General features: G+C 44.2%; 1 protein-coding gene across 1 annotated transcript in view; it reads left to right on the top strand.

Moving 5' to 3' along the window:
• Window positions 1-16,609, top strand: part of TRPC5 (transient receptor potential cation channel subfamily C member 5) — a 136,905-nt gene that overhangs the window by 62,980 nt on the left and 57,316 nt on the right. The window contains exon 3 of the mRNA XM_005291806.5: window positions 3,924-4,445. Within this exon, the coding sequence (XP_005291863.2) occupies window positions 3,924-4,445 (522 nt within the window). The remainder of the gene's footprint in view (window positions 1-3,923; window positions 4,446-16,609) is intronic.

The following is a 16,609-nucleotide window of genomic DNA, read 5'->3' on the forward strand; positions in this document are numbered from 1 at the left end:
GAACTGACAGTGGGGTTCTGAGGGATTCAGCATAACAGCTTGTGTCAGGGGATGAGGTTAATGGAAAAGAATTCGTTATTCAGGTCACTTAATGAAAATAACCTTGGGAGAGTTTAGCACAGTCTTTGGGGTAAAATAATTTATTCCTATTCTACTTCCATCACTGTAATGTAGCCTAAAATGTGGAATAAGCCGACCTAAACATGAGCTCAACCTGTGAGAACAATGCAAATATATGCTGAGCCACAGACTGAGGCTGTCATTATCCAATGACAATACATCAAATATTGCATTATCAGCAGAGGATTTCTCAGCATAATGCCAACTTTTAAACAGAGGAGTCACCGACCGAGATCTGTGTCTGAAAACCAGCAATTCCTGACGCAAAAGCACCAAAAAGTCACAACATGTAAAATTTTTGGCCAGCCTACTGCCTTTAGCGTAGATCAATTAGGAATGAAAAGAAAAAAGAAAGAAAAGAAAAAAAAAAGGTTCATCGCAGCCCTCATTTTCACCAGGTGTCTCTCTATTGCTGCTTTGGTTTGTAATACAGCTGTTATTAGAGATAGACCCAAGTTGTACGTGCTTAAGGTACTACAAAGGAAATTAGGAGACATGGGTTCTATTCCTCACATTGCCAGTGAACTGCTGTGTGACCTTGCGCAATACCCAGAGCTGACAGTGCTTCTGTTTCCCTTCCCACTCTCTGTCGCTTTCAATTGTAAGCTCTTCCAGGCAGGGACTGTCTCTCACTATGTGTTTGTATTATGCCTAGCACAGAGTTCCAACCCTGGTTTGGATGTCTAGGCTCTACTGTTATGCAGACAATAATAATGGATCAGGGCTAGGATGTCCAATTCTGAAAGCCTGCTAAGGTCCAGGGTAGCTTGGCTTGGCTCCTTCCCCATTTGTGTCACTATTTTGTCTGCAAATGTCTTTTACTTAAAGAAACCTGAATCAATCATTCATAGAAGGCTGAATATGCTCCCTTTACAATTCTAGATACAGCACATTCAATCAGGAAAGAAGCAAATTAAACCTGTCTCCTGATCATAATGAGGTTTACAGAGGGGAAAATAGTTTCTTTTCAAAATTGAAGCCTAGGATCTGGGTATTGTAGCCAATAGCTACTGACTATACAAGAGAGAGAAATAACTCAGTCATTATGTACTCATACATGCATTTTATTTTAGGATTGAAACTCTAGTAAATGTGGCCAAATGAACTCTGTACCTTTCATTTGCCATTTAGAAAGGTATATTACTAAACTGGCAGAGTGAGCGACCAGCAAAAACCTTGCAAAGAGAGTGTCAGGGGGTAGCCGTGTTAGTCTGTATCTACAAAAACAACAAGGAGTCTGATGGCACCTTAAAGACTAACAGATTTATTTGGGCATAAGCTTTCGTGGCTCACTTCTTCAGATGCATAGAGTGAAAGTTACAGATGCTGTAACTTTCACTCTATGCATCTGAAGAAGTGAGGTTTTTACCCACAAAAGCTTATGCCCAAATAAATCTGTTAGTCTTTAAGTGCCACCAGACTCCTTGTTGTTCTTGCAAAGAGAGCTTCCCTCTATGCTATTTATTGCCAAGAGCTTAATAGGTTTCTTAAAAGACAATAATCACCTTGTTTTACAAAGAGAAGACAGATACAGCTTTCTTAAGCAGACATGACCTCTTCTTCCCCCCCTTAACCATCCTCCCACTCCTGCCCCCAGTGCACCCAGTGAGCCATTTTTATAGGATTCCCGGGTGAATGCCCTTAGCTCCTGATTGCCTTCAGTCAGGAGCTCTGCCTTGTTAACACAATTCTTTTCACCTGTCTGGGTGTGGCTTGCTGGAGAATTAACTCCTATTTTGCTGTAACCAGGCCAGCACCTTGTTATGTTTGCAAGCACAGGCACTTCTAGCCAGCTCGGTCATCTGCTTTGCCATTCTCACCAGCAGCACACACAACCCACCTAGCCTTTTGCATGTTTGGGGGAAATTATTACAGATGGTAGCCCCAAGTGTACCTCTCTGGCGTTCAATCCTGCTCTAGTGGCTGGACTGCCTAGAGGTTTATGAGTCTACTAAAGCAGGGGTGGGCAAACTATGGCTCGAGGGCCACATCCGGCCCTCCAAATGTTTTAATCTGGTCCTCGAGCTCCTGCCAGGGAGAGGGGTCCGGGGCTTTCCCCGCTCCGGCACTCCAGCTTGGGGCTTGCCCTGCTCCGTGCGTGCTGTGGCTCTGCACGGCTCCTGGAAGCAGCAGCATGTCCCCCCTCCGGCGCCTATGCATAGGGGCAGCCAGGGGGCTTCGCATGCTGCCCCCACAGCTCCCATTGGAACCACGGCCAATGGAGCTACAGGGGCAGCACCTGCAGATAGGGCAGCATGCAGAGCTGCCTGGCTATGCCTCCGCGTCGGAGCCAGAGGGGGGACATGCCGTTGCTTCTGGGAGCTGCTTGAGGTAAGCGCCGCCTGAAGCCTACACCCCTGACCCCCGCCCATGCCCCAACCCCCTGCCCCAGCCCTAATCCCCTTCCTGCCCTCCAAACCCCTCAGTCTCCTCCCAGAGCACCCTCCTACACCCCAAACTCCTCATCCACACCCCACCCCAGAGCCTGCACCCACAGCTGGAACCCTCACCTCCCCCTCCACACTCCACTCCCCTATCCCAGCCCGGAGCCCCCTCCTGCACCCTGAACTCCTCATTTCTGGACCCACCCCAGACCACACCTCCAACCGGAGCCTTCACCCCCTCCCGTACCCCAACCCCCAATTTCATGAGCATTCATGGCCCGCCATACTATTTCCATACCCAGATGTGGGTTTTAGATGCCCACGTTCAATCACTGCTGCTCACAACCACCATTACATCATGTTACAGGTGTCAGATAAAAGGATTATTAACTAGCTCGAGTGTTTTTTTTAATGGACTGAGTAATGTTTCTTGTCATTAAAATCCTTCTGTGAAATGCCTCTGACAGTCACAAGAGGGAAATGTGCCTGCTATTCACCATAACCTGCAATCACACTTTCAGCAGCAGAATGTCAGCCACAGGAGTGAGTGCGGAGGGTACATGAAATACAGTACGCTTGAGTGATTATTAACACACAACAAAAAGAGCTACCTATGCTGCAAATGGAAACACACTGAGGCGTGGGTCTGTATGAGCATTTCAGTATAATTCTGCACTCTGAATATAGTAATGAATCAGAATAGAGTGAACATTAACCTCAGCTTTTAACTACTTGAAAATTGTACCAGTAGCCGAATAACGCACACCCTGTAGTGGCTGATTGGTAGTAGATTGCGGCTCATTAATTTTACATTTAATATTTTTCAAACCTTTAAAAAAATGTGACCTGAGGGCATTTATGTAACATTCTCCTCCTTTGGAGAGTTGTTCCTACTAAAAGAGTAGGGAAAAAGTTAGCAACCCCTTTGCTCAACTAGGGACCGTCATTTTATTCTGTGTTTGTACAGCACCTTGCACAGTGGAGTCCTGGTCCATGACTGGGACTCTTAGGCACTATTGTATTATAAATAAATAATAATAATATATTGATTGTTTGGGGGGGGGGGCTCTCCTTTTGTGAGGTTCCCTGGGCCTTTCTCTCACAAACCCAGCTGTCCTTTCAGTAGCAATTTATGAACTAGGATCTTCTTTCTATCAACTTCCTTTATAAAAATGAACATGGGCTATTGAGCAACCTTTATACCAGCATGTGAATTAAAGAGCCATGGATTGCTGCAGTGAGGCACTGGGCACTTTTGCCTGAATGGGGAGTAAATAAGGTTTGCTGAATGTGGAATATTATGAATGACCATGTTTAGTATAACTATACAAGATGAATGTCTATTTCCTACTCCCCTGAATGAGATGATTAATTATTAATTGTTGTTATTATTATTATGTATTTATTTGTTATGTGTAGGTCCCTACCTTGATGATGGACACCCAGTTTTCAGAATTCACCCCTGATATCACCCCAATAATGTTGGCGGCCCACACCAACAACTACGAAATCATCAAACTGCTTGTCCAAAGACGGGTAACAATACCGCGCCCCCACCAGATCAGATGCAACTGCGTGGAATGTGTCTCCAGTTCCGAGGTGGACAGCCTGAGGCATTCCAGGTCAAGGCTGAACATCTACAAAGCCTTAGCCAGCCCTTCGTTGATTGCCTTATCGAGTGAGGACCCGATTTTGACAGCCTTCCGGCTGGGCTGGGAGCTGAAGGAGCTCAGCAAAGTGGAGAATGAGTTCAAGGCTGAATACGAAGAGCTTTCCCAGCAGTGCAAACGTTTTGCTAAGGACCTTTTGGACCAGGCACGGAGCTCCAGGGAACTGGAGATCATTCTCAACCACAGGGATGATCAGAGCGAGGAGCTGGATCCCCAAAAATGTCATGATTTGGCAAAGCTAAAGGTAGCAATAAAGTATCATCAGAAAGAGGTAAGAGTCATCTTAATGTGGGGGTTTGCCAAAGCCACGTGTGTTGGGTAAAATGACTTATTTCCTGGCCTACCTTGTGTTCACTGAGGGAACACCAGGACTGTGACCGTATTTGGATTGAAAGGAAGACTAGGTGCATGTAGAGCTACAAGAGCTGGTTCTAAACCCACCCACCCTCAATGACAACTGAAGTCAATGAGCACTCAGGGCCCACAGTATCCCCAGGGAGGGGTGCAGCGCGCCACAAGATCAAGATTAGGTATTTGCCATCCTGCTTTAGCATTGATTGAGTACCTCATTTTCTGTCTAGGACAGATGTGAGTCAGACTTCAATTAAAACTGTGCCCATAGCTATCTAAGAAGCCTTTAATGATTACTAAAGATGCTAGCACCAAATCCCCTTCCAGGCACCCTCAGTAATCTTCCTCTTCTCACTAAAGTCCAAGCCCTGGGCCTTTCCAGTGGCAAGACTGCCTGTGCAAGGGAACTCCTGCTAGTATCAACAGCTCTCATCATCCCACCACTTCTCAGAGCCCGTGGATTTGAAATTTGAGAGGATATGACTACAATAGGCTCAGTGTCCCTAAGTAGTTCTGCAGTGATGAGATGTGAAGAAAATCAGAGAGGATTTTAATAAGCCTTGAGTAGGCGTCACAAAGAAGGCGCCTTAAGGACGATGATTCTGGTGTGTTTCATATCCCTAATGCTCACCCTGTTTTGTTTGCAGCTGTATTTCGAACACACTGAAGTGAAGCACAAACCGTGATTCTGTGCCCTTGGTGGGCACTCTGGTTGCGAATGCATTTGTAAACAGTGTTCAAAGTTGTGAGCTATAGATGGGCTCCCTCATTTCACTACTGCTGGTAGGAAGAAGGGGAAAAATCTGGAAAAGGAAGGAAAAAGCCCTTGACAAAAGGAGACGCATAACAATATTTTTGGAGGCATCTTATTGGCTCCTATTCCACCAGTTCAAGTGTGGCCTACAATATCCAAATTCCTGTCACATACATTCTAAATGCCCAAACCCATGTGACTGCACAATTAAAGTTATGGGCATGTTGTTAACAAGGGTAATGGTGGACAATTTGCAACCGTAATGATCACAGTTGCTACTAAGCAAATACTAGTTTAAACTCATATTTCTCACATTTGGGTACAGGACCTTTGTCTACAGAGCCATACAAAAATATTACTTCACACCTGAAAAACCCCAGCTTGATTCTTCGGCTCTGCTTCATCCAAGCTCTAGGGATGAAGAAACCAGAAATGGAAACTACTGCCTTTAGTGACAGAAAAAGGAAATAATGCTTCTGCTAAAACATGAGAGAGAGCCATCCAAAAGCCCTGTACAGCCAGAGACACTTCAGTACCATTCAATAGACAAGTGCTATGAATCTAACTCTAGTCAAATGCATGGTTTCATTAGTTCTATGGACATGGTTTCATTAGTTGACTCTGGATTTTCTTTCTGTTCCCAAACCAAGGACAGAACTCAGTAGATTATATATCAATTGACATTTGCTTGTGACAGCCCTGGGTTGGAAAGGGAAAGACCTGGTTAAGGAGTTTAATTTATTTTACCGTCCATCGCATTTGTTTTCCACCTGGGAGGGTGGAGGGTTTCCTAAAGCCTCCTTGAAGCCATTGTCCTGGATGAGGAGAGCTCAACATGACACATTCCATAGCCATAAAGTCGGCTCCACATTACCAGAGGGAAAATTGCAGAGTGGTGGAAGATGCATCTTTCCCATCTTCTACCCATGGTCTGCTATCTCTGCAGAGCACATAGCCCCAGAAGCAAAGAGCAAGGCTAAAGCCTCAAGTTTGGCCATATCTAGCACATGATAACAGATTGCTACACTGATAAGCTATAGGTTGGACTAAGAGTGAAATACTGCCATGCCAGTTATTCTTCATATGGATTTGTGATATTGCTCACACTGATGGAATTTGGGAATCGCTTAAGTGGACCTGGGAGACACATTGGATGAAATCCTGGCTATGTTCAACTCAGTGGCAAAATTTCCTGTGACTTCAGTTGGGCCAGGCTTTCACTGAATAAGTTAAATAAGGTCACAGTCCAACTAAAATTTATGTCATGTCACATTGTGATGTTTTTCAGTGTGGTAATGGGGTGTCATTAACATTTAATGTGGCATCACTTCATCACGACGCATTGCCGTTACATCACAGACGTCAGCATCATCGTGATATTACTGCTGTAGACTGAGAAGCTTTGACATACTGGAAGCTAAGCACTCGAGTTGCACAGTGGCAGCTTTTAGGAGTGACTCACACTACATTTAGGTGTTATTTATTAAGGGCACATCTCATAGGCTGTAGCTACCCAACTGTTAAAATGAATTCTAGCAGCTGCTGCTGCTTCGGAGTTCCCTACTGAAATGTGTTCTGGGACACGGGAGCAGCTGGCCACTCCTGCCCAGATGGCCTTAGATACGACAGATAAAACTTTCAAAAGAACTTAAGTGACTTAGAAGCCTCAATGCCAATGGGACTTAGGTTCCTAAATCAGTTAGGGATTTTTGAAAATGTTCCCCCTACATCCTTAGCTATTATGGTGATGGACGCTATACAAAACACTTAAGATAGGTCTACGCTACGGGGGGGTCGACCTAAGATACGCAACTTCAGCTACGTGAATAGCGTAGCTGAAGTGGAGTATTTTAGGTCGACTTACCTGGCTGTGAGGACGGCGGCGAGTCGACCGCGGCTGCGCCGCCGTCGACTCTGCTTCTGCCTCTTGCCACGGTGAATTTCCGGAGTCGACGGAAGAGCCATCGGGGATCGATTTTATCGCGTCTTCACTAGACGCGATAAGTGGGTCCCCAATAGATCAATTGCTACCTGCCGATTCGGCGGGTAGTGAAGACGTGCCCTAAGACAGATCAGATAGGCAGCCAGATCCTTCAACTGGAAGAGCTTTTCTGTTGGAAGCTGTGACTGGAACTGGGAGGAGAAAAAAATATTTTACTCTATTTATTTTCATATTTTTATGAGTGACACAGTGGAGAAACTGGAATGGCCTTGTCAAAATCAGGGCAGTTCCACAAAAACTCCAGCTGGTGGCACCCTTAAAGGTAATTACAGTGGGGATCGTAAATGGTGTAAAGTGGCAAGGGTAGGTTGTTATGTAACTACAGTATAAATAAGCACACTGATTAGACCACAACAGTTCCTTATTTTCAGCAGTCCCACCAGGATTTTGGGGAGTAAGCCTTCAAAGCATAGGGCGCCTTCCACTTCCCGCAATGGACCTCAATGCGAGTGTAGATTGCCTGTCACCTTGTAGGATTGGGCCTTATTTTTACCGGAATGGTGCTTGGCAGCATGCCCGCACCCACACTTTACTGAGCTAAGAACCATACCTTAGATTAGTGGCTCTCAACCTTTCCAGATGACTGTACCCCTTTCAGGACTCTCATTTGTCTTGTGTACCCCAAGTATTACCTCACTTAAAAACTATTTGCTTACAAAATCAGACATAAAAATACAAAAGTGTCTGTGTTACTGACAAATTGCTGACTTTCTCAGTTTGTATGAAATTTTAGTTTGTACTGATTTCGCTAGTGCTTATTATGTAGCCTGTTGTAAAACTAGGCAAATATCTAGATGAGTTGATGTGCCCTTGGAAGACTTCTGTGGACTCCTGGTTGAGAACCACTGCCTTAGATCACTACAGATTCCAGGTGTCTCCGGACATGCATTTATCCTGTTGCTGCTCTTCAGAAGCGCTCAAGCAGGAGTCTGTAAAGAGACTGGGCCTTGTGTTTTGTTAGTAGCGAAACAGCATGGATCTGGATTAAGTATGAGCCATTATTTGCAATGGGAGGCTGCACTGTATTGACACTTTGTAAAGCTGTAATTTGTTTAATTGTTTTTTGACATTTTTCTGCCTCTTTTTTTGGTCGGGTTTGACTGGCTGCGTAACTCCGTATGTTTCACTGGCGTGCGTATGTCAATTCCAGTGTGTAAATGACGTCAAATGGAACACAAGCACTGAACTGTCATTTTAAATCAGTGCAGTTTCCGTTTGCAATGTCTGGCTGCATAGGGCCAGAATGAATGTGCCTCCAAAGGGAAACAACAACAACCCTGATCTACCCCCACAGCTCCCTGCTGTTTGCAAACAAGTGATGAATACAAACAGCCCACCCACAGCATGTTTCTAATTGTTGCGCAATTTTCTTATCGTAATAATGATAATAACAACAAATCATCAGGCAAGATATAAACATCCTTGCCAACATGTGAAAACTGTAAATAGGGACATTTGGTGACAGACATGGGGAAACGCCTTTTATCTTAATTGAAAAAGATTGGACTAAAAGCACTTTCCAGAGGGACAGAGAGGAAGAAGGAGAGAGCACTTGTTTTTAGGAGACTTTTCCTACTGAGTAGGAGCATAAAATGGTGCTATCTTGCCCCACTAGCTCCAAAGTCAGTGGGCGTCTTGTACGCAAGCATGGACCCCTCTCTATAACAGGCTTCTGTGTTTAAATATCTCTCAATCCCGCCTTGCCTAGACCAGCAAAAACATAGCAGGCTCTAGACATGTATTGACACAGGGACAGATCATTATTCATGATTGCTAGAGAAGCCCTAGTGAAGGCTCATTGCAGATGGCAATGCTTCCATTCAGAGCCTTACCCAGAAGCCGAACTATGCTATTCCATGTGTGAACTTACTGCCTGGCCCTGAGTCAGGGAAGCTTTCTCTCCATTGTTAGCAAATATTATATTAACGATAAATGATGTGGCAGTCGCAGGCCATGTCTACAACTTTAGTCAATGCAGGTTATTTCTGCATAAAGTTGCCACATTTAATATATCACTTCAGCATGTGCAGACTTGACTGCTTGCATCAGCTCTGTGCATCCTCACCAGGAGTGCTTGTGTCAACACAAAGTGCAGTGCATCATGGGTGGGTATCCCATTGTGCCATGCGCTACCCTGTGGTGGAATTTTGTAATGCCCTTTTGGGGAATTTTGTAATGCATTGTAGGGGACACACAAGTTGCGTGGCAAGGGGGCTGAGAGAAAGAGGTCAAGTTTCCCTCCTGCAACTTTCTCCACCCATAATGCCATCTGTGTCCCATAATTTTTGCGCCTTTTTTTAATGTGGTAAGGTGGGCTGGAGCCAAAACAGGGATATATGTGCTATCACCCAATGGCAGTCTGGGAACCCCATCGCTGCAAATCCAGCCACTATGCCATGCGCATTGCCAAGAGTCACCGGCCTGTGTAGCAGGAGATGATTAATGACCCTGCACACCTGCACAGAGGCGCATATTATGGATATTCCAACTCCAAAATGATTTCCGACTAATCGGTAGCAATCTGGCACTGTAGGAGTCCACAGTGCAATCACCCCTTGCTTCTCAGCTGTCAATTTCAGTGGCCTCCTTTACCTTTAATAGTGCTTCAAAGTTTGTGAGCTCAGGTAAGGCAGTCAACTGAAAATTTGGCCCCATATCTTTACATGTATAGTATCTTGACTTAACTTAATTTCATTTGTTAGGATTCGCTGCTTGGCAATATACATGGGCAATCAGAACCATACTTTGCATTCCTCTATCACCTTTGTTGTTATTTAATGTTTATATTGCAACAGTACCTAGAGGCTAATCAGGCCAGGGCCCCATTGTGCTAGGGGCTGGATAATGACAGTCCTTTCCCCAGAGAGCTGACAGTCATTTTAAGGAGCCATTGCACTTTGCTAATGAAGTAAGCCTCACAACATCCTGATAAGTCAGGGGAAGTATTTTTGGCCCTACTATTACAGATAGTTTAAGTGACTTGTCCAAGATCATAGGACGTCTGTGGTAGGGCCAGGAATAAACCTTATATCTCCTGCCTTCTGAACCTGGGAATCAGCAATTCCCCATATCCCATTGACTGAGGCGCCTGAATGCCTTTAAAGATCTGGGCCTGAGTTGTTGCCTTGTGTAAACGTGCGATGGCTCACCCCTACAGTGCCTCCTGCTGGTTGTCTCTGGGAATTAGCTCATCCAGCCTCTGGGGCACCCTCTGCAGGCCGGTGTCCCGCTGCCACTTGACCCCCATGTCCCTCCCAGACCCGGTGCCCTGTTATCTGGGGTGCTGCCCCTTGGCAGTAACCCCTTTCTCTCAGGGTCTCCCCTCCCCAGGGAACCCCCACCCACTATCCCCACCTCACTTCAGTATAAATCTACTGCCAGTCATTGTCTAGCCCCTCGCCCTGGGGCAGACTGCAGTATCAGCCTACTCATCGCTGGCAAGGTTGGGTTTGGACCTGCTGCCTTTTCCTACCCCTGGGCTGCTCTCTGCAACCCCCAGTACCCGTTGGCCTTCTGCTAGGCCGCAGCCTGGGGCTTTCCAGGCTGGAGCCTCCCCAGCTCCTCTGCCTTTCCCCAGCCCTGCTCCATTCAGGTACCCTGTTCAGGTCCCTGCAGCCAGGTCCATCTCCCTCTACAGCTAGAAAGAGACTGCTGAGCTCCTGCCTCCCAGCTGCTTATATAGAGCCAGCTGAGGCCTGATTGGGGCGTGGCCCAGGTGCGGCTGCTTCTCCAATCAGCCTAGTAGCTGCTGAAAATGCCACACTGCTTTTTATTTAATTGAGTGTGGTGAGTATGAAAGGTTTCCAAGGAATGTGGTTTGAGTCCACTTTACCTTAATTATGTAGATACATTCTCAAGACTTTCTAACTGAGTCCATAGAGGAGCCTTTCCCTCCAAAACAGGGTGCTGAGGTTACCTAGACCCATCATATGTTTAAGGATTGATCTTTGAGTTACTGGTGATTCATACTGGTGCAAGATCAGAATCAGGCCAATTATACCCCAGATATATTATTCAATGTATTCATCTGTTCACAGTGCTGCAGACTTCCCCCAGCTGACGTTTTTCACCCCTTCATCACACCCCAGTGCTGGAACTGCAGATTTGCTCCCGGTGTGCTGCCTTTGTTCTGGGGCTGTGTGAAAGGAACAGAAGTTCAAGTTCTCACTATAGTTTAATGGCTCCATAATTCTGAATGTGCCGTTAAAAGAATCATAATGAGAAAAGATGGCCAAGGCCACAGGCAGTTCTTGCTTATTGAAGTCTTGACCGTTTCTGTGCTGACCCAGTCAGTGAGATTTTCAAAGGCATTAAGGTACTTAAAGATGCAGCGAGGTGCCTGGTGAGATTTTTAAAAGTGCCTAATCATCTTAGGACCCAGATTTTTAAAAGTATTTAGGTGCTGCTGTGCCAAGCACTGCACTGCTTAGTCAATGTAGGTGCCTAAATCTCATTTTCAAAAGGGATGTAGGCACTTGGGAGCTTAATTCTCTTAGGTGTTGCAATGCTGAGCTCCACAATGCCTAAATTCTTTAAAATTCTGGGCCTAGTTGCCAAGATGCCACTGAAATCAACGGGAGGTAGGCCCTTAATTGTGTAAGTGCTTTTGAAAATCCCATTAGGCACCTCTATGCATGTTAAGACACCTAAATACATTTGAAACTCTGGCTATCTGGGCCAAGTTCTAGCAAAAAATTAACCAAGTCTCTCCCCCCTTGGGGCTGAACGCACGTGATAGTCACACCACCTACGTCAAGACTTGACACAAGACCCTTGCTGTCCACCATGGGTTGCAACTCTACCGAGTGAGTTGGAGGAAACTGTCCCAGTGGCTTAGCTAGCACCTACCTGAATCAGTGCAATGCATTCTTCTCTGGGGGAGGCTCTAATATGCATCTCATTGGCCTTGTCACCAGTCTTTCTACCTGAAAATTGCATCCCTATGTCTCTATCTGAGTCCCCCCATCCTGTGGCTGGAGTTGATGTATAACATGAAATCACTGCAGACAAGAAGGGAACTAGAAACATTGTTATCTGCTAGCACCCTTCTTCCTTAAGACTCTGTTGTGTCTCTAACACAGATATTTGTTTTATCTTCACAATGGCAGAAAAATGGGTCATTTCAGTCCTGCAGCGTATACAGCCCTACATTTGTTTTGGCCAGAAAGTTACATTTGCAAATATTTTCTAAACTGACAAATATGTAGCTTCTGAGTAAGAGCACTTTCCTTTTGGGGGCAAAGAGTGGGAAAAAATAAAACCTATAGCTGTTCATGTTTATTTTTGGAGAAGCTAATGTGCATCCTGGAAGGTAATTACTTTTTTACACCGGAGGAGAAGAATCAATTATGATAAGAGAGATTAGAATGTGCCCTGGGGTGGTTTTCATAGCATATCTCTTGTTCATAAATGTTCAAATCCACTATGTAATGCTCAGTGTTCCTCTCAATCTGCCTGGCAATGGAAACAATCCTAAGGGCGGAATGGTTGCATGCCATGAGTTTCAAAATACCAAGCAAACTTGATTTATTTAGAAGACAGAAGGGATCTAATTGTTGCGCTACATTCCTTCATGGTGTGCAAAAAAAGTAAGGCAGCTTTGGCACAGTATGAATGTGTTGATTAGATCTGGTGGTTTTGTATCCATGTTCCTCCGATCAATTTCCCAAAGAATTAAGCTCTATAAAATCAATGGAATTTATACTGAGAGGAGAAGGGGAAAAAGTCACTTCTCTAAAACTCTAGGCTTCCTTAGAGAGACAAGGTGGGTGAGGTACTAACTTGTGTTGGACAAGCTGAAAGAGCCAAGTTTTCCAGTGTACACAAAGCTCTTCCTCAGGTCTGGGAAAGGCTTTCTCGACAGTTACTTAAAAACACAATCAACTATAAAGACAACAGGTCTGATTCTCATTTCCACTGCTCTAGCAGTGAAAAGGGACCTTAGGTTGATTGAGAATATCATTTATGCCCACTTTAAGGCGCTGACAGAGTAGGGTAAAGTGGCAGCTGGGAATCAGCTCTAAAGGACTAGATTCTCCACTGCCTTGCCCCTTGAGGAGTCATTTGCGCCTGTGCAAAGTGAGCATAAAACGCTGCTAAGCCAGAATGGTGCCGTTATGCACCATTTTGCCTGATTATGAATTGCCTTCCACCCTGTGAAATCCTTTACACTGCACTAAATCAATGTGGGCAAAACATCAGCATTCTGACCAGTAGTGCTTTGTGTCCGTGTTTTACTGACAGGTGACGTTGACTGTGCAAGGACGACACAGCGGAGAACCAGGCCCACTTCATGTGCGTGTGTAAACGATTCCACAAGATGCACGGCCAGGGAGAATCAGACCCATTTAAATGCCACACAAACCATTTTTACCGTGCTGAGAGAAAATGGCATTTTATCTACCCCTGGATGGCTTAACACTTTCACTGAGAGCTCAAAGGACTGTATGGAATTCCCTCATGGCAGGCTTACCCTCAATTGCTATTACTCACTTTACTCTTTAAATCATTGACAGGAGATCTGAAGGAATCAGATGGGTTTTGTTGGGGTTTTTATTTTAGTTTTGACCACTTTCACTTTAGGACATAGCCTTAAAAGTTGTTTCCTAAGATAAGGAGTTGAGTTACTGTTTCCCCAAAACATTTATATAGACAAGTGCATCTAGAGATATATTAGTTGAGTGTATGGACAATCATTCCAGCCATGCTGTATTGCTCAGCTGTGTCTTGAGTGTGTCAAATTAGATGTGCAGCATCCCCAAGAGAGTTTGAGTAAACCTGGAGAATTTCTAAGGGCACTTCAGTTTGCTTATAAAAATATCGCAGGCTCATGAAGGATGGGGTGTGGAGTATGCGAAAGTAAAAGCCAATCTACTGTACACTGTTTATATCTATTTCTAATCCCATTCAGTTTTCTTGATGGAGAGCCAAGGACATTTTTTGCTGATAGTCAGGTGCAGAGATATTTTCCAGTGGTTTTGTCTGTTTTAATGCAACATTGCCTAGAGGTATAATAACACAAAGCTGACTATTTCTAGTGTGCTTTTTAAAGGCAAGACGTTTAAAACTGGCTTTTCAAGGGACTGCATGGCTCAGAGGATCATCATCCTTAGTTACTGTTGGAGTGAAAGTATTTCACCATCCTCAGAAACAGAACAGAAATATGCATTGAACACTTCTGTTTTTTGCAGCATTATTTTTGGTAATGCTACCATCTAGTAATGGATGAATAACACTGTCAGGATTCTTTTTGACTAGTGGTAACATGTATCAGGCAACAAAGGTAAGAATAATTTTTCATTAATATTTTCTTGTCCCTAGTCTCTGGTCTGAATGACATCTTGGACAGAGAGAAGGGAAGGAATGTTGAAAGTAAAAGGAAATTGTCATGAACTCAAGAGCATACTTGAATGATTAAGGGGGTACACCATTTCCCTTAGCTCCATAGATTGCATCAATCTTTCTGCTGATGATAGGAGGGGCTTTGAAAGCCCAAGATATGGCACTGGACATGATTGATTTTGCTTTCTAAAGACAACAGAGAAATATGGAATGGGGGAAAGAAGTGATATATTGTGTATCTTAGAAACAAATTCATCAGTCTTCTCTTGTTTGAAGGTCTACACCACCCACTCACAGTCTTTCCAGTTACCCTGATGTTAGCATTGAAGGATATATCATTCACACTCCAGTTTGTGAGATGCCCAAAGATATTAATATCCATGGGGAAAAGTCTTTATACAGAGCCTCCTGTTGGTGGTGGAAATGGTGCTATTAGTGATCTGATTGGAGTAGGTTTCAACTTTTCTCGAGCTCATCAGGGGAATGTGTTGTGAAGCCCACAGACAACAGACTAAGGATTTCACTCCCGGTGTCTATTATGTCTGCAATAGATGCATCATCAAAATAAGCCATTTGGATACGTCATGATTAGAAACATGATAATTTCATAGTTCTTCATTCTGGGAAAGTGAGAGTGAATGTGATGGATAAACTGACTCATTATAGTCCTCCCAAATTGGGATCTTGTTCAGAATGGCATTTATAATGTGACTGCAGTTGCTGTGTTCTCATTGTTCTGCCACCGACCCTGATGGTTTAGCAAGCCTGCTTCTGCAGAGCATGTGTATCCCTCATTGTATAACAGTGATTTATTCGGCAATTGAGTGATAGGGTAGGGCTTCCCAGCAAGGTGAGAAGTGTTCACGGTGCACAGATCCATTCTCTCCTTCCCCCATGTATTTTCACCATTAGAAAGCTGAAGAAAATAACACCATTCCTGGAAAATACTCTTTCGTGGTAGAAGAAAAAAATTAAATATGCTGGGTTCCTATTGGGGTATAAATTGTTTGTTTTCAACCAGACCTCTCGTCCACAGCCCCAAACTCCAACCTTGCAGATGCAGTATATGAATTAACATTATATTTTATGATTTATTTCCAGTAGTGCCCTCAGTGAGAAGATTAGGATTGGATTGACATCATTCTACCTAACTGTTTTCTTTCCAGTGATTTATCAATGCCTCTTGGATTGTAAACATGTTTGGTTACAAATCTAAAAATGACTTCTTCTTAAAGGGGACATGCTACACACACATAAAAGTCAGACTTTTTTTATTAAGTAAAAAGAAGTCTTGAAAGGGGCTTTTTAATAGAAAGATTTTTTTCTGTTTGTTTATTTACATCATAAATTCAGGTCTGGAGGACTCTGTGATGGCTGGAGAACTAGTAGGATAACACTGTAAGTACCAAGAAAGTGAAACCTGATTAACTGTAAAAGATTTTGATTCAGACTGCTTAAAGGCAATCTGCAAAGAAAAGAAAACTGGACTTTGCCCCATTTTTCTTCTTCATGATGTATAAGAAAGGATGTAAAGATGTTGGTAGTTTTTTTTAAGGGTTTTTTTCTGCTCCTTTTCCATTTTGAAATGCAGGTCTTGTATAGGCTGGAAGAGCATACTGACTGGAGAACTAGTGAAATGATGACACCAAAGAAGCCAAAAGAGTGAAAGTTGAGCAAATGAGAGGGGAAAAGACTTTTATCCAAACTGCTTCAAGCATTTTGGGTTTTGCTGGGGGGTTTTTAACACCTATTGTGGCAAAGTACCTTCTTCTCCTCAGCAGGCTCAGTCCTTTTTAGCCTTGGAGACCCAGGCTTGGGCAAAGCAAATCCTTGTAGGTAGCACAGGGTCTGGCTATTCCTTCCCTCAGTCAGTCCCTTCTGCTTGTTTTTCTTCCCTTCTGGGGACAGAGCGCAGCCTTCCTTGCTGGAAGGGTTCAGAGCCTTGCTGCACCTAGCTTACTGGCAGCTTCTCTCACTCTCTCCCCCC

This window comes from Chrysemys picta, chromosome 9 (genome assembly GCF_011386835.1).
Source record: "Chrysemys picta bellii isolate R12L10 chromosome 9, ASM1138683v2, whole genome shotgun sequence".
Lineage (NCBI taxonomy): Eukaryota > Metazoa > Chordata > Testudines > Emydidae > Chrysemys > Chrysemys picta.